The sequence below is a fragment of the Neofelis nebulosa genome, chromosome 14 (assembly GCF_028018385.1).
Source record: "Neofelis nebulosa isolate mNeoNeb1 chromosome 14, mNeoNeb1.pri, whole genome shotgun sequence".
Classification (NCBI taxonomy): Eukaryota; Metazoa; Chordata; class Mammalia; order Carnivora; family Felidae; genus Neofelis; species Neofelis nebulosa.
In genome coordinates this window covers 71,979,624-72,004,058 of record NC_080795.1, presented here as the reverse complement: position 1 = coordinate 72,004,058, position 24,435 = coordinate 71,979,624, and the positions used below count along the sequence as shown (strand labels likewise).

General features: G+C 42.4%; 1 protein-coding gene across 16 annotated transcripts in view; it reads left to right on the top strand.

Annotated features, from left to right (window-relative positions):
• CYRIB (CYFIP related Rac1 interactor B) overlaps nucleotides 1-20,935 on the top strand; it is a 148,948-nt gene extending 128,013 nt beyond the window's left edge. For 14 of the 16 annotated variants that reach the window (XM_058699069.1, XM_058699073.1, XM_058699079.1 and 11 more), the window contains 8 exons: nucleotides 1,013-1,118; nucleotides 7,022-7,158; nucleotides 8,223-8,300; nucleotides 10,419-10,535; nucleotides 11,644-11,723; nucleotides 13,061-13,187; nucleotides 14,636-14,706; nucleotides 20,192-20,935. In XM_058699069.1, the coding sequence (XP_058555052.1) occupies nucleotides 1,013-1,118; nucleotides 7,022-7,158; nucleotides 8,223-8,300; nucleotides 10,419-10,535; nucleotides 11,644-11,723; nucleotides 13,061-13,187; nucleotides 14,636-14,706; nucleotides 20,192-20,255 (780 nt within the window). In that variant the 3' untranslated portion in view covers nucleotides 20,256-20,935. The remainder of the gene's footprint in view (nucleotides 1-1,012; nucleotides 1,119-7,021; nucleotides 7,159-8,222; nucleotides 8,301-10,418; nucleotides 10,536-11,643; nucleotides 11,724-13,060; nucleotides 13,188-14,635; nucleotides 14,707-20,191) is intronic. The other 2 variants (XM_058699082.1, XM_058699084.1) reach the window with 1 other exon arrangement.
• The last annotated feature ends 3,500 nt before the right edge of the window (nucleotides 20,936-24,435 follow it).

Sequence of the window (24,435 nt, the reverse complement as noted above, 5' to 3'; positions counted from 1 at the left end):
TGCTAAGATGGGGCTCGAGGCTTATAGAACTTCCTCATATATGTGAGAGTAGTATCACAGTCCTTTTGGAATATTCCTATTAACGTGAAATCAGTATTGTTAACGTGGAATGTCAGATTTCCTTCAAATATTTCTAGGTAGTCACATAAATAGGATTCACTTCAGAATCCTGTCGTGTTTGAATATCATTTAAAAACATTTTGTATTTAAAAAATCAAGGGACGCCTGGGTCGCTCAGTCCGTTGAGCATCCGACTTTGGCTCAGGTCATGGTCTTACCGTTTGTGGGTTCAAGCCCAGCATTGGGCTCTGTGCTGACAGCTTAGAGCCTGGAGTCGGCTTCGGATTCTGTGTCTCCTTCTCTCTCTGTCCCTCCCCTGCTCATGCTCTGTCTTTCAAAAATAAATGTTAAAAAAAAATTTTTTTTTTTTTTTAAATCAAGAAAATTTGAATATAGTGGCAAGCAGATAAAGTACACTGTGTAAATAATACATGGCCTGTTTATTTAGTTTGTAGCTTATTCAGAGCATTCCGTAAATCTCTCTGGTTTCCATTTTATTTTGCTTTCTTGTTTTTCAGTTTAGTGTGGATGGAGTCAGAGTACTCGTGCCTTGGGGAAATCTAAACATGTCAGTACCTCCTGATAGTGTTTATAAGAAGGGCCTCCCCGCCATACCCGCCATCTTGATTATGAGTTTCAACTTTCAGATAGTGTGTTTAGCTTGTTTGAAGACGTTGGAGAGAGCAAGCCAGATTGTTGAAAAAAGCATTAAGTTCCATAGAGGATTAGGAAAAGCACCTGTAAGCAAAAGAAAGATGAAAGCAAGAAAATACATTTCTTTGAGAGTAACCCTCTGTATTCAAGAAAGATTGCCTAATGGTTTGAAAGACTGGTCCTATTTTATCGCGTATACCAGGGCTTCCTCTGTTTCCTGAAACGTGTATTTTCATGTGAAAATAAGATCGTTGTGATTTTTAAAGATCTAACTATTTTTATTCTTTGGATTTTGAAGGCGATCCAGCATCCAGCAGATGAGAAGTTGCAGGAGAAGGCTTGGGGCGCGGTTGTTCCACTAGTAGGCAAATTAAAGAAATTTTATGAATTTTCTCAGAGGTTAGGTAAGTTGAAAGTTTTGTAATTATGACTTCCCTAGTGAAAAAGACGTTTATTAATAAGGAATTATGTAGTATTTTATGTTCACGTCACTGAATTTGTTTGCTACGTAGGTACAGCAGTCTTGTTAGACTGTAAGATTACAGCATGATCTCATCCCTGTCAACTCAGCTCTTTAATTTATGTAGGCCATTTCCCTCCACAAATTATAACTTCCACAAGGAAAATGTCTGAATTTTGTGTAGCCTAAAGCATCCTAGTATGAGAAACCACTTGGTAGAATTTCTCCCTACAGCAAATCCTTTCCCATAAGTGGGAACTAATCCTCAGGCCCTTTGGGTTATTTAGGTTTTTGTGTTCTTAAAATCATTGCTGCTTATGATCAGTTCATGTTTCTAAAAGTGTACAGCATAAGAAATAGGAAGCTGATGAGATGCCCAGAGTTACCTAGGGGAAAGCATCGGAAATCATTCGCTTTCTCCCTTGCTTGGGAAAAATTATTCAGAGGTCAGAATTGTGCCTTCCATTCAGTAAGTAAGCAAAATCGGAGTCCCGGTTTCTTGGAGAGAGAGGAGGCAGAGCAGGGAAGATTTAGTTATAGCTGCTGGAATGATTTGAAAGACATAAGTGGCCAGGAGCAAAAATGGTAATTACTTGGGTTCTGTGTTTTGTTGTTGTTGTTGTTGCTGTTGTTTTTAAATCTCCAGTTGCCTTGGGAAAAACCAGTAGCTGAGGCAAGAATCGGTCAGTCTGCATCTCAGTCAGCTGGAGCGATCTCTGTGTTCGCTAGTTTAGGGCTGTGCTTTCCAGCTTGCAGTAGGTCCCTGGCACTTCCTGGTAATTTATATCTTGCTCTCTGTACCTTCGCGTTGGCTACTCGGCCACTGTGTCCGCCAACTGCTTGAAAGTTGAAGCTCAATTTTTTAAAAAATGGCTAAGTGTTTTAAAAAGCAAGAGAATTGCTGTTTTTCCTTAGATGAAGTACAGACTGTTTAATGCACACAGAAATAATAATTGAGATAGAAGTGTTGGTATAAATTTTCTTTCTTATTGGAAAGAAGAATGTAACTTCTTTTCTCAAGCGTGACCAATAGTTCTTTCATACTGCCTGACCTTTTGTCCAAACACCAAACGGTCCGTAGTTTTGTAACGCCAGAGAACCTAAATCTTTTATTTGTTTTTATTTTTTGAGAACTTGTCTTTTTAATCGGGATTATCTTGACTCCTTCATATTTAGAGTTTTTCTTGTGCTGGTAGTTCGTCCCTGCCTTTGTAGTTTCACTGCTGTATGGTGCTCAGGCCTACTCAGGCTCCTCTTGGTCTCAGCATTTGCCACTAAAAAAAGAATAATTGTAAAAGAGGCCAAACCAGTGAGGCTTACGTGTTCTCTTATGTTTTAACTGTTGGAATTAAATCAGGCTAGTAGTGTGTGTTCCATTTCAGTAGAGGGATGTTGCAACATACGTAGTAGTAAGAGGCTGTCATTTTTTGTACTGTCATGTGGGAGCCTGGAGCTTTTATTGCTCTAGCAGCTTCTGTGAAGTTATGAGCGAAGTACACATTTAATATGGGATGGTTTACTCCTCATCTCTTGGCCAGTAACCTGGTTAGTAATGTTTCCAGTTTCCTTGCTGACCGAAGCATGTCCTTATTTACGTATGATAGGAACTCTGTGTTTGTTGAGTGAGTAAACGATTAATTAATGAATAGACACATCTGATATATCAAGTGTGTGTTGAGTATTTAGGGGAAGCAATAATAATGGATTTTAGGCTTTGGAGGCATAGCTTCCTGTTTGAAATCTGATGTTTGCCACATATCAGTTGTGTGGTCTTGACCACATGACTTAAGTTCTCTGGGCTTCAGGATCCTGGCTGGACCTCGAGTCTGGTGAGCCCTCTGGTTTATATTCACTAAACCTTTTGTCTCTTCTCTTCCTACTTGAGCCACAGCTGAGGATAAATGTTACAGATAGCCCACAAAGCAGCACATAACTGTCATGATACACATGATCCTTCAGAATCTTGCAGTCCCAAGGAGAAGGTTGCTTGGCCTGAGCACCACAGATACACTGTGGTGTGTACTCCAGAAGAGGGACCCTGATCCCTTGCCAGCTGGCATGTTTGTAGGGAGACAGGGAAGCGATCACTTGCCTGATTTGGAAGATAACTGACTTTTGTTGACAAGGCTAACCTTCTGGCCTGGGAAATGCCTGGACTTGCTTGTTTCAGTCTAAGGCCTTCCCAGTTGAGGCAGCCACCTCAGGGAAGGTTGTAGGATGATCAGACAGTGAACAGACTGCTTTGTCTTTCTTTCGTCTTCCTCCTGTTCCAAGGGCTTGTTATGGGGACCATCTCCTGGGGTCATAATGAGTAGCTCTTTCCAATATGTTGCTCGTTTTCACTGGGCTGGATTGCCCGCAGTGAGTGTGGCCATGTTTCTTGGCTATGTTCAGTCACCCACAGTCCACATCTTTGGTGTTGTCTTCTGAGAATTTTAAGTTCTCAGACAAATCTTTGTTAGAGGTGTGGATGGCAGCAGTGGGAATAAATGCTTGTTTCTAAAGGGGAACTTTCCACAGAGGCCTCCCGCTCCAAGGCATCCAGTTATTTCCCCTTACTGTTCTACCTTGTGGACTACTCTGTCTTTGTCATTTCTCCCAGTTGATCTCTTGCTTGCAGCCTTCTTATATAGCTTGGACTTGTGCACTGATCTACCAGTTAATTTCTTCCAGAATTGAGGGCTTAGTAGTCTATTAACTTCGTCTTGTCACCTACCTTTTCTGAGGATCATAATCACGTGGTTTTGTTTTAGGAGCTGCACCAGGGAGACTGATCCCTACATCCTTTCTTCCTTGACCTCCCTTTCTTTACAACTCAGCCAGAAACCTGAACCACCTTTTGGGATCTTCTGTCTCTGATTCCTCTGTTGACACACAGCAGTGTGGGCTAGCACGACTCTTTTGTGTCCACAGAGGCCCTCCAAGATGAGAGGCTGGTCTAGGTGCCTCAGAGGCAGATAAGCAGTGCCATCATCTTGAGATGACTTTTTATTTCATAGATTTGCCATTGAGGACTCCAGCCATTTAAGGACAGAAGTCCTCCGGCATGGTTCCTGGCCATCCCAACCCAGCCAAGTGACTGGACTCTACTCCTTGGGGGAAAGGTCTGCCATCCCCCATAGTGTAGAGCACTTTGAATGCTAAATTAACCCTGAGACTTGATAAAATCTAGGAAATGCAATTTTCTTTTTTTCTTTAACAGCCTATAACAGTATTGGTGTTTGTGTGTGTTTTTTTTTTTAAGTTTATACTGTTCTCATATCTTTCAAACCTTGCTTTCCACTTAACTTACATTGATACTGACAGATGGAATGAATTCTGGGAGATGAGTAACCCATTTTTCAAAATGGCTAAACTATGTTTTCCTTAATTGACCTTCACATGCACTCATGCACTTCTGTAAGCCAGCCATACTCCTCCAGTTCAGTTCTGCACACAGCCCAGATGAAGTGGTGTTTTTATGAATGTCAATCTGATGATGTCACTACTCTGCTTAAGTAGTCTTTCCAGGGACATTAGGGTGACAAGACCAGAATGCCTGATCTGGCACACAAATCATATGCATCTTACTTTGGTCCGGGGTTACTCTCCTCCCGGTGCTCTTTTCTACCTGTACTGGTCCTCTTGTACTTCTTCTGCTATATCTTGCTCTTCTCAGCCTAGCATCTGGCTCACTGCCCTATTAGCAAACTCTCATTCATCCTTGGTGCACACCTAAGTCTCAGCCCAAATGTCACTTACTCAGAGAGGTCTTTTCCTGAACCTTCAACTAGGTGAGGTCCCGTTTCTATATTTTTCTTTGGTATCATGTGCTTGATAACACACGTCACAACCGTAATAATGTGTCTTCTCTGTATAGTCACGCTCCATGTGGGCGTAGGGAACACGTCTGCCTCTGTATCTCTGTATCCTCAGGGCTTGACACACAGTAGACAGTCCATACGTTTTCTGACCTGCTATAAAAAAAGGATAAGAGCTGTCATTTGGAGTTACTGTGTAGATGACAGATAATGTCTGTGTAATGGCTAGCTCAGTACCAGCACATAATACATAAGTATCTCCTGTGTCGTAATCCATAGATTCATATTTTATAAGGTTACAGAGGATAGATACAATGTTGCTTCGTTTGAGAGACAGTTTATTATGTATTATGCTGAAAAGAATAGGGCTGTAGAGTCCAAAACATCTGGCATTAACTATCCGAACTCTTGGGGGTCTAACTGCTTTGAAACTGAGTGTACCCATCTATGATGCTCATGTCCTAGTTGATGGTGACAGGTCAGTGAGAGACTGGGTCACGTGCACAGTGTGGATGTTCGTTCCTAGTAAGGTCTTCATACGTAGTACAGCTGATATATTTTTAAGTTAAGGGTTAATGATCTGATGTACATTTATTATTATTGATAAATATTTGCTTATTAATCTGATATTTATTTGTTCATGTCAGATCACCATCTACTAGTATAAGTTCCTGTGTTTTTAGAATAGAATCTGGCATTGTTTTCTTTAAAAAGAATTGTTTTTACTGTTGTTTTAATTTATTTTTGAGAGAGAGAGAGAGAGAATGAGGGGGTGGGGGGAGGGGAGAAGGAGACACAGAATCCGAAGCAGGCTCCAGGCTCTGAGCTGTCAGCACAGAGCCCGACGCGGGCTCGAACTCACGGACTGTGAGATCGTGACCTGAGCCGAAGTTGGATGCTTAACCCACTGAGCCACTCACATGCCCCTGGAATCTGGCTTTGTTTTCTGATTCTGAAATCTTTAAATGAATTGCTTGATTTCTTTGCCTTTTTTTTTTTTTTTTAAGTTTATTTATTTATTTTGAGAGAGAGAATGAGAATGAGAATCTCAAGCCGGTTCCACAGTGTCAGCACGGAACCCACTGTGGGACTCAAACCCACAAACTGTGAAATCACGACCTGAGACGAAAGCAAGAGTCAGATGCTCAACTGACTGAGCCACCCAGACACTCCAGTATTACCATTTTTAAACACACCATTTATTAGTCTGGCATTCCAAAAGGAGCACTTACTTTGAAGGGACCGTTTTACTTATGGGATGAATTTAGAATATTTTCATTGTGTTCCTAAGTTGCCTAACTCTTAAGACACTGAGACCTAACTATTAAACCAAATACTTTATGTCCTTCAGTATCTGACAGAAAGCAGTCTGTGTTTATAAATAAGGAGCATATTCAAAGTATGAGAAGTTGCTCATTCATTCACAGCCATGTAGAGATTTGACTGTGTGGACACTATGCCACTGAAGGAGTTACTCAGAACCGTTACCAGTTCATACAAATCAACACTGTATAGAATGGTGAAGATAGTTCAGAATTTGCTGTTCGATCCTGATGTTTAATTGAGACTCACATTCTGCATTATTTTGCATTTGGGTTTACAGAATTCTAAAATTGAATTGGTCCCTTTAAGGGACCAATTTGTTCTACTGAACACTCTTCAGTTTGAGTGATTATACATAGATAATACGACTTTTGAAGAGACCTTATTTTTTGGGGAATTAAAGCCATAACATTTATAAATTGCTTTTTAATAAATAAAAATCAGAGAGATACAAACAGCTTAACGTTTTTTTTTTTTTTTTTCCCAACGTTTTTTATTTATTTTTGGGACAGAGAGAGACAGAGCATGAACGGGGGAGGGGCAGAGAGAGAGGGAGACACAGAATCGGAAGCAGGCTCCAGGCTCCGAGCCATCAGCCCAGAGCCCGACGCGGGGCTCGAACTCACGGAACGCGAGATCGTGACCTGGCTGAAGTCGGACGCTTAACCGACTGCGCCACCCAGGCGCCCCAAACAGCTTAACGTTTTAATCTTTCTTTCTTTAGAAGCAGCACTAAGAGGCCTTCTGGGAGCCTTGACCAGTACCCCGTACTCTCCCACGCAGCATCTAGAGCGAGAGCAGGCTCTTGCCAAACAGTTTGCGGAGATTCTTCACTTCACGCTCCGGTTCGACGAACTCAAGGTAGGACTCCATGCTGGCCCTGCCAGCATGGAAATCGTGGGCGTAGGAGGAGACTCCTGGGGACCTAGTTTGAGTGTTTACGTGATGTCCTTTGGCCCCTGGCAAAACCTGGAGAACTGGATTTAAAAGTTGTAGCAGATCTTTGATACATTGTATGCATAGCAAATAGCAAATTACCCAATACTCAGTCTTCATTTAGTTTCATTTTTAAAAATATCTTTGAAGCATATACTGTTGACCTTTCCTAATACTCTTTTTTTTCTTTTCTGTTCATTCCTGGTTTATCTTCAACATCCTTTTACATAAAAATGTTAAGATCCTTTCTTCCTACCTTCCTACCTTCCTACCTTCCTTCATTTGTCTTCCTCATCTGTCTGTCTGTCTGTCTTTCTGTTTCCCTGTGTACCCGACCTCCACGTTGTTGGAGGGAGGGAGTGTGGAGAAACAAGAACTAGCTTTTGTCTCAGGAGACCCGAGTTCCACTGTGGGCTCTGTTACAGTGACCACATGTGAGACAGGCCCTTTGACTTTCCAGGACCTCAGGGACCTCGTCTGATAAATAGAGCAGGTGGATTCCGAACTACAGTCTTTAACGATTGCATAATAGGAAACGATTTTGTTTTATTAATACTTTGAGCACAAAGGATTTATATGTATGATTTTAGTCTGAGGATTGCCCTGTTGACCATATATTCATACTTTTATTGTAATAATTCAAAACAAGTACCTAAGTATTTCTTCTTATTTTTGTTTATTTGGTAATACTGGTTTTTGGGAAACAACCTTTTAGTGTATTACCTGAAATTATTGAAAAGAAGGGAAGTATTCAGATCACGACTGTAAAACCGTCTACAGGGTTTATATGTTCTGTAAGGACTTAAGTACAGTGTTACATAATTTAAGTGCAAAAAGCTATCGTGGATGATACCAGTTTTAGTTCTTAAATTGTTTACAAATTAGGGAATGTTACTTAACTAGTTAAGGCTGTATTTAGATTTTTTCACTTATTTTTTACACTATCATTTAGCGTACATAATACATTTTTCTTTCATAAATGTCTCTAGATGACAAATCCCGCCATACAGAATGATTTCAGCTATTACAGAAGAACATTGAGTCGTATGAGGATTAATAACGTTCCAGTAAGTCAATGCTTTGAATCAGGGGGGTGGTAATGGGAGCCGTTAATTTACTTGTTCAGTGCATTCGCTTATTTGCTTGTTTATTTGCTCATTCACTCAGATCAAGTTAAAGCTAATGACATAGTCAATAACCAGCTATGGGCGACTGTAGGTATGAGAGGAAAGTGCAAGATGTAGCAGCCCATGCGTGGTGCTTCCCTGCTCTTCACCTAGCGCCTCAGATCCCTACGCCTGCTTCATAGAACTGCTCCTTGTCCATATAGTAATACTTACAAAATTTCTCTGTGTATTCTCATGTTACTTATTTATTTACTCGTTCATTTAAAGATTTTATTCTTCAGTAATCTCTGCACCCAATGTGGGGCTTGAACTCAGCCCCTAGATCAAGAGTCGTATGCTCCACCGACCCGGCCAGCCAGGCCCCCATGTGTATTTTCATTTTAAATGCACAAAAACTTTGTGGATTAGTGGTTGTGAGACCCCATGGTCTTAGCATGGAAGAATCCAGGAGAGAAGGTGGCCTGGAATGGGAGGGGTACTGTTGTCAGCAGAGTTGTGGGCCATGAGCGCTTCTGTGCCTGGTCCTGGGTTAGTATAACATCTCTTCTGGTTTATTAAGGCTTGATTTCCCTCGATTTCTCCTTGTCTTTACCCTTTTCTACCTCCAGGGAGTCAACTACCAGAAGTAAGACCTTGAATAGAAAGAAAATATCTTTTTCTTTAGGTATTTTGAGGACCTACATTGTGCTAATTGGTGTGAAGAATTTCTAGGATCAGCCTTACAGCCTTAACTAGATAGCTTAGTAAGGAAAGATCATGTGAGTGTGTAAGGAGCAGTAAGTGGCTTAAGAGGTTAAAGAAAATGACAAGGGAGATCATTTTTTTTTTTTTTTTTCTTCTTCCTCTCTTTTCATTGAATCACAATTTTATGAAGTGGCTGCTGTAAGGCCCTTGGTTGGAAGAAGGATTTCTCTTCCGTGAAGCTTCTGTTATTTTACATCAGTGTGGTTTTGCATAGACCAGTTCTTGCTGTGAGGCTGAGCTTATCGTCTGTTTGTTTCATACCCACCGTGTAAAGTCAGATCAGATCCAATCAAATCACGTAACACCCAGCCAGCCCTCTGCTGTAGCCATCCTGCTACCACTCGAGGCCAAATACAAGGGTGCCATCTTGCACCCTCAGTAATTAAAGGGAAATCCAGTTGTTATCAAGTGAAATATCTTTCCAGTCTCTTCCTCGCCCCCGTCCCCCCTTTCATCTCGTAGTTCTTCTGTCCCAGTCGAGAGCCTCATTCCGCATCTCCGGCAGTCATTCTCCAGCAGGAGAACTCCTTCTTTTGACCCGTGGTCTTTTTCTTTTTTGGTACACTCTGCCCACCATCATCTGTCAACTTGCTTTAGAAAATTGACCTAATTGTTGTTCTTTCTTCTAGCGCACTGAGTGGTCCCTGTTACGTGCAGAAGAAAGTTAGGAACTTAGGCCAGCAGCTCAGGTCCTCCGCAGTCTGGCTCCAGCCCTGCTTTCCACCCCACCCTTACTCTGCACTAGTCGTTTCCCCTTCTCCCCTTCTTGCCCTCAGTGCACCGGCTTACACTCCACGCCATTTGAAAACATGCTCTCATCCCCTGTCTGGTTGTAATACCACGCGTACCTGCCCGCCCTCACCTGCAAGAGCTGCCTCTTCAGAATCCATTTTTGTTTCTTCCGGTCAGACGTAGTCTTTCTCTCCCCTCCTTTTTTTGTCATTGCCTCTCAGCTTATTGTTGTGGATACTTGTGTGCTCCTGAGATGGAGGCCAGGCCGTGCCCTCGCCATCTCCCTGCCCCCGTGGCATTTAGAGCCACTCCTTGTTACAGGAGCAGCCCAGCAAGGTTTTATTTAGTTGCTTGATGTCATGTAAAATATTTTAAGAGAGGTTACTCTTTTTGAAAAATTGCTTAATACCATTTTTAATCTGTTTTTAAATATACATGCACATGAGGGTCTAAAATATAAGAGTATTTATTAGAGTAATTTAACAAGCATTAGCGGAACAGTCACTCTGCCTCGGTTCTTTTATAAATGTTATCATATTTAATAATTTATGAACTGATATCAAGTGCTTATTTTCCACACAGGCAGAAGGAGAAAATGAAGTAAATAATGAATTGGCAAATCGAATGTCTTTGTTTTATGCTGAGGCAACCCCAATGCTGAAAACCTTAAGTGACGCCACGACAAAATTTGTATCAGAGGTAAGTGTTGCCTGGACAGTTACTCTCTATGTTGTTACACGTCCTGTCAGCAGCCAGGGTGAGCTGTCCAGGCCTCACCACGTTGCCGTCTTCTGTGCGTCTTCTGTGCGCGTGCACTGAGTCCTGCCCCTTCCCCGAGGCACACGCATACACATCTACCTGCCTGTTGGCAGCTTCCCTCTGGATGTCTAGGTGACACCTCAGTGTTACTGTGGCCAAACCCGGCCCTTTCTGCAGTCTTTTCTGTCTTGAGAGTAGCACTGTAAAAGCAACTGGCTTAGGGGTTATCATCCTGAATTCCTTTCTTTATCTCACCTCTTATGTCTCTTCCATCAGATAGTCTTGTTGACTCTTCCTCCAAAATACATCCTGAATCTGAAAACTTTGCCCCTGTCCTCCTCTACCTCTCCACATCAGCCCACCACTCTGTCACCTGCATTCATGTTCCTACTGGCCTTACTTTTTCCACTCTGACCCCACGATGGTCCTTTCTTCAAAGAACAGCCAAGTAATCTTTTTTTTTTTTTAATTTTTTTTTTTAATATCTATTTATTTTTGAGAGAGACAAGAGTACAGTTGGGGGAGGGGCAGAGAGAGGGAGACACAGAATCTGAAGCAGGCTTTAGGCTCTGAGATGTCAGCACAGAGCCTGACATGGGGCTCAAACTCACGAACCGCGAGATCATGACCTGAGCCGAAGTCGGACGCTCAACCGACTGAGCCACCCAGGTGCCCCAGTAATCTTGAAAAAAAAAAAAACAAAAACCCAATGCCTTTCTTCCTCTGCTTCAAGTGTTCCCGGTGACTTCCCAGTGTCCTTCGGATAAATTCCCCATACCTCATGGCCTGTGGGGCCCTGGCTGCATGTAGTGGTTGTTCCCACTCAGCCAGAATGGAAGTGACTCTCAGGAGCACAGGGTCTTAGTTCTCTAGCTTTTAGCCGTATCCCTAGAGCTTAGAACAGTACCTAGAATCTAGCACGCTTTCTTAAAAATTAGGAGTAGGAACCAAATTCTAAAGTTGTCAGTTTTCCACATTGTGCTGGATTTTAAATTATACTTAAGTAATAACTATCATTTCACTGTTTTTTCTCTATATACTTTTCCAGAACAAAAATTTACCAATAGAAAATACCACAGATTGTCTAAGCACCATGGCCAGCGTATGCAGAGTCATGCTCGAAACACCGTGAGTATTAGCTGATCTTTTTCACTCTAACAATCCTGCCGAAGTTGGTGTCTAGATATGAACATGTCTTATTTGGAAGGTGGGAATTAAGTATATCTGAAGTATCCAGTGTTAATATATGAACGATATTAAAGTAATTTGGAAGCTTCATGTAACTTCTGGTTTGAGTAGGAAGTACAGTGGGTTTTCAGGTGCCTGAGACCAGTCAGGCTAACTTAGAACGTAGACTCTTCAGAGTGGGGAGTTTTGTGGTGCTCTTATTGGAGGTGGGGGAAGAGCGTTGGTGTTTTGGTTATGCTTCTCATTAAGCATTCTCTCCTTTTCAGTGAGGAACCTTGCCCTTTTGCTAGATGAATGGTTGTCCTCCTACTTCATAAGGCTTTCCAACAAAATGATGTGTGTAATAGCGCTTTGGAAAAGGAAGAGCTGCCAACTCTTCTCCTTATCCCTGCCCCTCAGTATTAGTTCACAGTCTGTGGTTTTTATCCGACACTAATCTGAATTCTCTTCTGGGTTTCCCTTCGCTTTCAAGCCATTTATCATATGTACCACTGTGTTTTCTGGCTGGATTTTCTTATCAGCAGGCAGAAAGAATCCCTCCTGGATTCCTGAATAACATATGGTTCTATTAGATAACTTTTGTTTTTGCGGAGCTTTTCATTTTCCAAAGCATTATTACGCACATCATCTTTCTGGAAAGCCATATGAAGTAGGAGGGCAACCATTCATCATTATCTTCATTTAGGGGAGTGAGCTCCTGGGAAGCGAAGGGACTTAAGCACGGTGGCCAACCCCACCCATGTGCCTGGATGGTCCCATCCTGGTTCTGGACGCTTTCTGCCATGCCATGCTGCCTTCTGCAGAGACAAAATTCTATTTCCCTTTTTCCCGAGAAGGAATATGATTGAATTTTAGTAAAACTAGAATGCAGTAATATAATGATGTAATACTTCGATTAATAAGTTAGCTTCTAAATAGCAAACATATTGCTCTATTAAGCAAGTGGCTTTTTCCATCATATTGGTGGTAACAGCCTTTACAAAGCACCTGTCCTGAAGCTATTACTTTGGGGCTTTTTGTTTCTCTAAATTTGCCTCGTCTCTGCCAAGCAAAAGGGGTGATGTACCAAGAGGGTGCATGTAGAGATCAGAATACCTAAGTGATCACCGCTCTATCAACCTCATTTCCCTGGGAATCTCACCATGGAGAAAGGAGGGTATAATGTTAGCATTCCTTTTAGATAGCAACAGAGTGTATCCTTCAGCATCAGCCTAAAGTTGAATGAACTCCTTAAGTAGTGATGTGCCTCATCCAGCCATATCTTTTCTACCCCCCAGGGAATACAGAAGCAGATTTACAAATGAAGAGACAGTGTCATTCTGCTTGAGGGTAATGGTGGGTGTCATAATACTCTATGACCACGTACATCCAGTGGGAGCATTTGCCAAAACTTCAAAAATTGATGTAAGTTACAATGCTTTATTTAATTCTCAACCATTTCCGTAAGTGGAGATCGATCGTAGGCTTTTGTTTAAAGAGCTGCAGGTTGCACTCTGTCACAGACCTCAGTTTTATGGTTTCTGATAATGGTGGGTTTCTGTTGCCTCTCATATCGTGCTGGATGGTTTACAGCCATATACGAGTGCAGTAGAATGGAGGACAGCTGGACCTTGTACTCGCCAGCGGTCCTTCTGCCTGTTTGGCAGTGTAAATAAATAATCAGACATCAGAAATTTCATTCTTTGACCAAAGGCCATTTCAAACAAAAGATTTATTTCCATATGTATAGACAAAGTCAGTAGAGGTGCTCCAGTGGAAAAAGACTATGTAACAGAATACAGATTTTTCTCCTCCCTCCCAGGCATAGTAATTTGTGGCTCTCATCTGGGTGTCAGCTTTGCTTGTCTCTACACAAATTTATATTAGGAATAAAGTAGCTCCCTTGGTTCCTCTGTTTTCTAATTTCTCTCCTAGTCACATCTGGTTCATCAGAATTGTAACCAGTGTTTGGTGAGAATTGTCTTCCATTTTCCCTTTTGTAGTTTAGGCTCTTAGCATTTCGTGTCTAGATGACTGATTGCCAGCCAGTCTCCCTACCTTTCTTTATTCACGTCCATCCTCTGTAAAGATAAATGAGTTAACATTTATTGAATGATTACTGTGTCCTAGGAAATTTATGCTTGTTGCCCACTTACCTGTGAAAATACTTCTAGGATGTAGATGTTATCTCCCCCGTACTAACAGATAACCTAAAATTTAGGGAAATGACATAGTGTAATTTCTAGTGAATGATGGAGTGGGATTTTGAATCCACATCTCCATGGTTTCCAAAGCTGTGCTCTTCTAGTGTGTTCTACATTTTCACAGTCTGCAGCCCATCTTTACACACCGTCTACACTGAGCTGCTCCCTTTCTAATGGCCCATAACAAGTCCCTGCCCCCCATAAGTTCCAAATGAATCCTCCTTCGCAAATCCTGGCTTGCAAAGCCCTCTGTAAACTCCCCTGTGACTCCCCAAGATTCTGTCCTCAACATGTGGTAAACTTTACTATTTTTGTCAAGGTGTTTGCCTGCCTGGAAAGGCTCCTCTGCTCCTTGGCACTGCGTCCATCCGTCCTTTCAGAGACTGCTCCACACCTTCTCTGGGAAGTCTTCCCTTCGCCGCCCTGTAGTTTTCTCATGAGTGTGCCTGCTGCTTCTGCTTTGGTTTTTAAAAAGTTCTGTTTGAGAAACTGAAAATAGCATTTGCGTAGTTTTTCCCCCCTGTTCTAACAGTAATAATTTTGACATTTCCAGAATGTAATTTCTCACGAGTTCCATAGTTGTGGTGCTAATTTAAGTACTACTGTTTCGATAGTGAATGTTCTTTGAGAAAACAGTTTTTTACCTTTTCCATTTCTTCTTCTCCATAGATGAAAGGTTGTATCAAAGTTCTTAAGGACCAACCTCCCAATAGCGTAGAAGGTCTTCTAAATGCTCTCAGGTGTGTATATGTACATGTGCGTCTGTACAGAAAAAATATATGTAAGAAAATGCTTCAAAACGTGAATAATACAAAGGATATGAATATATATGTTCATGTTAGAAAAGTGCAGATACCATTTTGCTTATTGGTAACCTTGTGTTTAAATTTTCAGTTACAATATTTTTACAATAAAGAGTGAGTGTGTGTGTGTGTGTGTGTGTGTGTGTGTGTGTGTGTGTGTGGTGTGCATGCACAGATGAAAATAGCTTCATTTCTTCGCTATAGATTTTGGCTTTCATTTTTTGCTCCTCTTGGCATGTTTATTTTTTAATGAAAGTAGACCATGCTAATTGTAAATAAAATTCAGCCAACCCAGGAAAATTGAAAGCAAAAGAAGGAAATCACATAATCTCACCATTTTGAAATAAACTGCTGTTAATGTTTCGGTGTATATAGTCTTCCACAGTTCGTTCTTTATATTTGTAGACAAAGCTCTCTGATACTTATCTTTTTACAAATGTAATGCTATACAAACTCTTTTATAAAAACTACCTCTTTTCCCTTAACATAGTGTGTTAATATTTCTGTTTTTACAAGTATTTTTGTTACTTTTGTGTATTTCTTGTAATGAAAATAAACTTGTTATTATTTGATGTCTTCTCTTGCTTACACTACTTGATTTAGCTACTGTAGCTCCTAATAATGGTGGAATTGTTTTTTAAGGCAGGATTCTTTTTTCTTTTATTTTTCTTAAGTAAGCTCTAGGCCAAATGTGGGACTTGAACTCAGGACCCCAAGTTTAGGAGTTGCATGCTCTACTGACTGAGCCAGCCAGGCATTTCTTGAATGCTGGACTATTTTTAAATGCAAATCACAGCATATTATAACATCTTGACTACAGAGGTTTAATTTATAGTGTAATTTATTTTCCTAACGTAAAAGATAACTTGCTCATTGCTTATTTTGTGTTTAAACACAAAAATTACATGAGCACAGAAATATTTACATAGAAACTTATTGAGGTCACAGGCCATCTTTGTTTCTCACTGCAGTCCACATGATACATGAAAATGATTTCCAGTTCAGTCTTAAATTTCTCCCATGTTTTGTGAGCCAAACAGGTTGGTTATTCCTCTTGAATGCTTAGTCACACTTGGCACATGATAAAGCAGAATCTATGCTGTGTCATTTCAGTTGCATGGAACCATCAAAGGATTTTATTAAGATGATGAGAAGTATTCTGTAAGCAGTGAGTGCCTGAATAAAGGAGGTCTCTTCTGAACAAATACCAGAAAGATTACGGAACATAGTATAACCATGAAAATCCTCATAATGTCTAGCTATTTCAGCCATACATCTGTCAGAAACCATTGGGGCGCCTGGGTGGCGCAGTCGGTTAAGCGTCCGACTTCAGCCAGGTCACGATCTCGCGGTCCGTGAGTTCGAGCCCCGCGTCGGGCTCTGGGCTGATGGCTCGGAGCCTGGAGCCTGTTTCCGATTCTGTGTCTCCCTCTCTCTCTGCCCCTCCCCCGTTCATGCTCTGTCTCTCTCTGTCCCAAAAAAAAATACATTAAAAACGTTGAAAAAAAAAAAAAAAGAAAGAAAGAAAGAAACCACAATGATTGGGAGGTTTTACTCTGGAGGTTTTTACAGTGTGCACCTCATTTGTTTCACCCGTAATCGTGCTATTGTGAACCATAACTACTCGATCTCTTTCTCAAGACTCCCCGGGTCCCAGTCAGCTCACTTTTTCTCCCAAGACTCTCCTTTCTTATTGGTTAGATTCTCCAAAGCCACCCAGTGACAGGAGACCTGTTCTGAAAAGGAAGAGAGAATTGGAGGCCAGGAGGGTCTGGTGTTACTTCTTTACTTGGAAGGGACAGTGGTCCACACATGAAGACTCAGAGTTTACTTTTGTTTGCAGTAGTTAAAGGTAGTTCAGTCTCTCCACTCTCAAATTAGGGCAGCACTGGGCTGTGGGGCTAAGTGAGAGGTGGGGTTAGAGTCTTGCACACGCCAGTCTGTGTTTGAGGGGAGAAAAGCACCATTGAGGCAAGAGCCACCTGTGGCTTTTCAGTCTTCTTTGCACGTCTCTAACGGAAAGTAAGTAGAAGATGAAGGTTTTGTTGCAGAGATAACTCTCGAACTGTTTTAGTTCCCAGTGGATGTGTTTTGTGGCTGGTTCTCATTTTTCCACCTGGGAAGTTTCTTAAGGTTCATCGGTGTACTTGATACTGAGTAGTAGTGGTTACAGTGAGTAACGTTTTTGTAACCTTTAAGTTTACGGCGTGGTTTCGTCTTTATGACTGTATTTGATCTTGACCACAGCTCTGTGAAGTAGGGGATGGATGTGAGGTGTGGGGCATGTCTCCATTGTACAGCTACCTTGAGCTCTTGAGAGACTTACCGATTATATAGGCGATTAATCAATGTCAGACTCTGTCTTCACATTCAGGATTTCATTCTTCAAATCCCATGTGCTTGGTGCTGTACCATTGAGCCTTAAGGTTCCTGTGTGATTGAACCCTGGAGTGTTTTTGGAGTAACTGGGAGGGAAACAAAAATGCACATTCCCAGGCCACCATACCCAGAGAGACTCTAAGGTCTGGTGTGGGGCCCACACACCTCATTCTATAAATAAACACCTAGCTGATACAATGCTGGTGCTTTGAGAAACGCTCAAACTAAATCACCCTCGCCCTTAATATGCTTCACTCACAGCAAAGGAGATACTATGTAAAAAGCATTTTATAATCCCCAAAGTGCTATGTAAATGTTCATTGTTAATTAAACCTTTAGAAAATGGAAAACACTTTTGTGGAATTACTTTCTGAGTAGCTGCTTTACTAGAAATGCTCACTCCATCATTTTCCTCAGCCAGCAGTTAATAACCAAAAATTTTTAAGTTTTAATTGCACATCCATATAATAAGCTATTTATTTGGAGTGCTTCTCTATAGAAATTACACAGTGCCTCCAGCTTACAGGATGTGATTGCAAGAAAGCAGCAAGTCCTGTCTACATTCAGTAGGTGGAGAAGTGGAACCAAGTGCCTTGATCATGAGAGAGAGCCAGAGCTCGGAGTTAAGGTTTAATGCTAGATAACTGCTGTCTTAATTCAATTTCAGAGTAAAGATCAATAATAGTTGCTTCTCGTCAGTAGAAAAGTATATGCACTTGGAAAGGAACTTGGTTGTTATGCACAAAGTGACATAAACCTGTATATGTCCGTACACTTTTGCACACGTTAGGTGGTAAAGGCCTTTTCTTGGTAAGAGTGTGGTGACGGGCCAGGTCTCCCTCCAGTTGGCCCCGTTTGGCGGAAAGGACATGAGACCTGTTACAAGTGCACGGTCTCATCCCGCAGAAGGAGCCAGAGCACTCCCGCTCCCGGTGTCACAACGCTGCTGAGTAGCGATACGTACGGCTGCTCTGAGCAGAGATGGTGGTGTGCCAGTTGGGGGCCCTCTGCCCTGTGAAGGAAAGGGAAAAACGGAAACGAAGACAGGGATGATGAACGTTTTTACTTCCTGACATCAGGAGGATATGTGTAGCTATGTACGCTTTACCTGCACTTGGAAATGAAAACAGAAAGCTTTAGTCTTGGCTGCATCACTTGCCACTTAATGTAAGTAATCCTTCATGGATTTTTTCCCCCAGCCTGGCTGCTTGCTTTCTCGCCTGCCTTCCACAAATACTAGTTGAGCACCTGTCCCATGCCAGGTGCTCGGGTGTCTCTTCAGTAATATGTGAACAATTTGGAAGTGCCTTCTTTTTGGAAGGTAAAAATTGTAGAGGATGTATCAGGTACTTAGTAAGTATTTGTGTCTTTACCTCTGCAAGGATTTGAGTTCATATGCTTTCTTTAGCTTTTCATTGACTTGAGAACCAGCAAGAATTGGGTTTAAGTTTCTTGAACACACAAAGGCCATCTGTGTGTACTTTGCTTAAAGTTGTATATTCCTGAAAGACAATATGTGAAATTTTCACAGACCAGATTAACTGGTCCAGCATTAAGTTCTGTCCGAATTGTCTCCAAAATATGTCCCATATTCAAGCCTTGAGCACCTGTTTGCATTGCTGCTCATGTGGTCCAGGCCTTGCTCATCTCTCACTGAGTCCCCTGGAGCAAGCCCTTGGTCGGTCCCTCTGCTGTCCCTCTGTTGGTTCCTCTGCTCAGTGGCCAGAGCAGTCCTTCCAGAACGTAAATAAAGGCCCACATCACTACCCTGTTTGATGTCCTCCACTGGCTTTCACTGCACTTATAATGACTTCCCAACTCCTCACTGTGGCCTGCAGTGTCCTCATGAGCTGGGCTTTCCCGGCATCTGAGGCTCCATCTAGTACTTTCCTCCTTTGCCCCTTGTGTGAGTGTGTCACTGTCTGTCTTCTCTGGCAGGTTGTGAGATCCTGGAACAGTGCCAGATACATAGTAGGCTCACTTACTGAATTTCGGCTATTAAAGGACTCCTATGGGGACTCTTCTCATACAATAGTAATCACTCTTCATGATTCTTCACTTGTGGTTTACATGCTTATAGCAAAACACATCTACCTGGAAATAAGGCACTTCAAGAATGGAGACATTTTGGGATGTGACAGTTGGAACTGTGGTAGTTAGTTGAGCTTAGATACAGACTAGAGTGGGGGCCGGCCTTTCTCTGTAAAGGGCTAGAGAATAAACACAGATGTTTTAGGATTTGGGGTTATGTGGTTTCTTGTCACAGCTACTCAACTCTGCCATTGTGGCAAGAAGGTGACCATAGAGAATACCTCAGTGAATCTGTATATGGCTGTGTTCCATTAAAACTTTTTATAAACACACTGAAATTTGAATTTCATAGAATTTCCACGTTAACATGAAATATTATTCTTTTGATTTCTTTCCCCGTTCATTTTTAGTGTAAAAACAGGGGCACCTGGGTGACTCAGTTGGGTAAGCTTCTGACTTTTGCTCAGGTCATGATCTCACAGTTTGTGTGTTCCAGCCCCGCATCGGGCTCTGTGCTCGCAGCTCAGAGCCTGGAGCCTGCTTTGGATTCTGTGTCTCCCTCTCTGTCTGCCCCATCCCCACTTGTGCTCTGTCTCTCTCTATCTCAAAAATAAACATTTACAAAATAAATGAAAGTGTAAAAATGTACTTAGCTCACAAGCCGTACAGAAACAGGCGGTGGGCTCGGTTGGGCTGCAGGTTGTACTTGCCAGTCCCTGAGATGGAGTGACAGCTGTTTCCCTGTGAGAGGGCGCAGCTCATTGTTTACCTTAGAAGTTAACTGGATCGCTTCAGTAAGGTAGTTCTACCTTAAGTAAAGAGCTATTGGATATGTTGTGCAGTAGGTGGTTAGGGTAAGCAGGGCAGAGCCTGAACGCAGCCGAAGCTGGAGAGAAAAGGCGCGATGCTGTGAGGAGAGTTTCGCCTACTTATCCAGCTTGTGATAATGATGGAACCCGCGGTTGATCATGGTTTTCAAAATTCCCTAAAATAGCTGTTCTTATACTTCCAGGTACACAACAAAACATTTGAACGATGAGACTACCTCCAAGCAAATCAGATCCATGCTGCAATAGCAGCCCTGGGCGGGCGCCTGCTGTGGACAGAAGACAGTATTCTGCAGTGGCTGAGAATGCACAGTTTTTAGTGATTGCAATTACTATCTCATGTACTCCTGCTTTTTATTTCTTTCCTCTGTTCCTCTTCCCTCTTTTTTAATCATGTTCTCGTTCTCAAGACTTCTTTTCTGTGCCAAAACCAGTAAAGTTCTACTCTGAAGGGACACTGTCCTTTCGAATGGGCCATCTAAGGCAGCTAATTCCGCATTGCATTGGGGTCTCTACTGAGAAAAATTCTGTGACTTGAACTAAATATTTTTAAATGTGGATTTTTTTTGAAAACTAATATTTAATATTGCTTCTCCTGCATGGCAAAACTGCCTATTCTGCTATTTAAAAACCGTCAACGACTTTATTTCCTACTGCCGCTTTTTTCATGTGCAGCCAAAATGAAAATGTTTAAATTAACTGTGTTGTACAAATGGTACCCAACACAAACTTTTTTTAAATTAGTAAGACTTTTGTTTAAAGTTTTAAGTTTGCATTTTGACTTTTTTTGTAAGGATGTATGTTGTGTGTTTAACCTTTATTAACTAACGTTAAAAACTGTGATGTGTGCGTAGAATATTACGTATGCATGTTCATGTTTAAAGAATGGCTGTTGATGATAAAATAAAAATCAGCTTTCATTTTTCTAAGTGTGGCTTGGTTTACTTGTATTTTGTTTTTAGGCTTCTGAAGCCTTCCCCGTGCGTATTTTAATGGAATGCATACACACGTAATTTCCCCTTCTTTTAGGGGAGAGCTGGGTGTTTTTAATAGTCTTCTTCTTCATTATTGTCTACGTGTGTAGTTTTCATTGCTTCTAAAATTTTGCTAAGTGCAGGAAGATCAGTGATCTGGTCATTAGCTTGCCTTTTATTCTTGATTTACTCTTGTATGGGTGGTAGTAATAGAAGGAAAACTACATTTGCTCGATTCACAGTTCCCAGCAGTGAGAGGGAAGCCACAGGAAGCAAAGAGGGCGGAAGGAAGAACGGCCCTCAACACTGGGAGGACAGGGAGTGAGTGGTAAGAGGAACTTGACTCACTGGTGGTAGAAAACAAGGGCTTTTGTTATTTTAAGATCATAAAACCATAATCATGGAATCTAAATGTGCTGATTGGGAGAAGCAGTTTAAAGGTTGTCTAGTCCAGCTCTGGTGCACCTGAAGTGGTTAAGTGTGGAAGAGAATGCCAGAGGCTTCTGTCAAATCCTTCTGGCTTAATGGTGCCAGATCATGATGCCCACGGCGCCATGGTGGCATCCCTGCTGACCTTCCTGGCCTTCGTCTCACCCTCTCCCGGCCAGGCTCTTTGGCCAGGCTCAGCCGCTTGCAGTTTAGAGAAGTTGTATGTGGTGTCACACCTCCCTAACTCTGGCTGGTCCCCGACCCTGCCGCTCCCTCCCTCCCCTCACCTCCATTTGATGAGCAGCAGCTTGTGGGACCTTCTTCATGAAGCCTTCAGGATAACCTTAATCTCAGTCTTCTAAGACTATTGAAATGGGTTAAATAGTGGCTCACCTAAAAGATAACGTCGACCCAGAACCTGAAAATACAACCTTATTTGGTAAAAGGGTGTTTGCAGATAGAATTAATTTAAGGACCTGGAGAGGAGACCGTCCTGAATTCGAGTAGGCCCTGAATCGAATGACAAATCCTTGTTAGAGAAAAGAAGGGGAAGCAGACACAGCATAAGGCCATGTGAAAATGGAGGCAGATTGGAGCAGCACATCTGCAAGCCAGGGAACCAAGAATTGCTGGCATTTGCCAGAAGCTGGGAGTCCTGGGACCAATCCTCCCTCCAGAAGACAGGCGTCTCCAGAGGGAACCAGCCCCCATTTCAGACTCCCGGTCTCCGGGACTGTGAGAGAACAAACACACTTCTGTTGTTTCAAAGCACCTGGTTGGTAGCACTTCGCTGTGGCAGCCCTGGGAATCTACCACGGGCATCTCGTCAAGCACCTCCGATACTTGACCGCTTGTGGGTACCTTTTCTGACTCTCAGAGAACCCACGAGGAGAGCCACGTCTGATTTTTCCCTCAGTGTCCCCAGGATCTCGCACAGGCCCCAGATTTGAGTAGAGGCCCAGTGAACGCCCGAATGGAGTGAATGCATACAAATAAGTCGTGACGCACCTGGAGTGGACAAAGTGACACTGCTGTGGCTCTTCCAGCCCCCACACTTCTTCACGCTCTGCGTACCGGAGAGTAAGTAGAAAACCCCTAACTCTAGACAGAGACCAGCGAACTGGTCTGTGGGCCCATTCACCCACCACCGATTTTTGTACAGCCTATGAACTGAAAGTAGTTTTTACATTTTTAAAAGGTTGAGAAAAACCAAAAGGATATTTCATAGCACGTGTGAAGTGTATGAAATTCAAACTCCAGTGTCCATAAATAAAATCGTGTTGGAACACAGCCTGACTCATTTGTTTACGTATTGTTTTTGGCTCCTTTTGCACCACAACAGTAGAATGGAATTCTTGTGACAGAGCCATATGGCCCTCAGAGGCGGAAATACTTACTACCTGGCCCCTTACAGAAGGAGTTTGCCAACCCCTGCACTAGTTACAAGAGCAGGTTTGTTGGAGAACCTGGTGTCAGAGAAGTGGAGGGCTACAGTGTGATGAAAGGAGGCATCTCTGCTGCCGTGGATTTAATTCCAGGTCTGATATTTGCCATTCAGATGGTCAAAGGGAACAAACAGGCAACTTCCCACCTACCAAGTCTGATCTCTTATTTGTGATGTCTGTTCTACAATGGAGGATTATGGGACTGGCCATGCGCTCCTCGAGAAAGACGGCCGGGATGAATTAGGGTCTGCCCTGCGTGCCGGAGGCGGGGAGTGACCCTGCTCTGAGTAGGTAAGTCTTAAATCTCTCTCGAAGCCAGCTTCCTTTGACCTGCCTACCCCCCCACCCCCCGTTACCTCTAAAACAGTATCTGTACCTCTTCCTTCATGATGTAAAGTATCTGGTACATCCACTGCCCCATTTCTGCAGCCCTCAATATGGATGAGCAGAATATTTCAGTCGGCTATTTTCCTCCTTACAGATTTGGGTTAAAAAGCACTCTGGACTATTGTATGGTTGCTTCAAATATTTTAGACTTGTCATAAAGATAATTAGCATTTGTGCTCAAATCTAGGTCTTTTGAGTTAAATTGCCATTCTGGTTCCATTTGAGAGTGCACTACCTTCCATTCCATAAATCCTTATAATCCCTTACGGAGCATATTTTAAGGTCCGTAGAGTACAGTGTGATCACAAAAGATGGACTAGAAAGATCTGGGCATTAAGAGGAAAGCCGAGCCACGTCGCTTTGGAACTCTGCCTCCTCAGTAAAATGAGAGAATTGAGGCAAAATCTCTAACGTGGGATGCCACGTCGTATATACGTGTCTGTATATACCGCCTGCAGAAGGCGATAGGAATGTGAACCATCACAGCACAGACTTCGGAGTTGGCAGACTTGAGTTTAAATCAGTGTGACTTTGGGTGAGTCCATGTCCCCATATACAAAACGGGTAATATGCGAGATACCTACCCTTTCCAGTGACCCCTGAGGATCATACTAGATAATGCCTGCAGTGTCCTATAGATAACCCGAAGTGCTCACTGTCCATTTTATTATGACTATCATGACATTCAACTGTGTTAGAAACAGCAACACAGCCTATTCCGGGTGTCCTGTTGCCCATTGATTCTAGAGTAGTCAATGGTACCAACTGTACCTCCCTCAGTTGATGAGGGTGCTGCGCAAAGCTGCACAATTTTAATGAACCCTTTAAAGATCCTGTAACTAATGAACACTACCAGTGGTGGTGCTGGTTTTCTAAACGGACAGGCAATGAACTGCCTATGTGAAATGAAAATTAGCAACACAATTATTTTAAACATCGAGGTGTAGCGTGCTGATAGATTGTTCCCAGTCGGTGTGTTCACAAGCTCATCTTTATGTCCGGAAATACTAAGAACCCCGCCCCCCCCACCTCCCCAGAGCCCACTTGGACTGTGTCCTAGCCCTGTAATAATGGATGCTGGTGGGTCTTTGGTGGAGGAGGGCAGCACGTTCTAGGTGTTTAGAGAGGGCATTCAGCCAAAAGAAGCCACAGCAAAAGCAAATGTTGGTGTATATTCTCCACTATGTGGTCTGA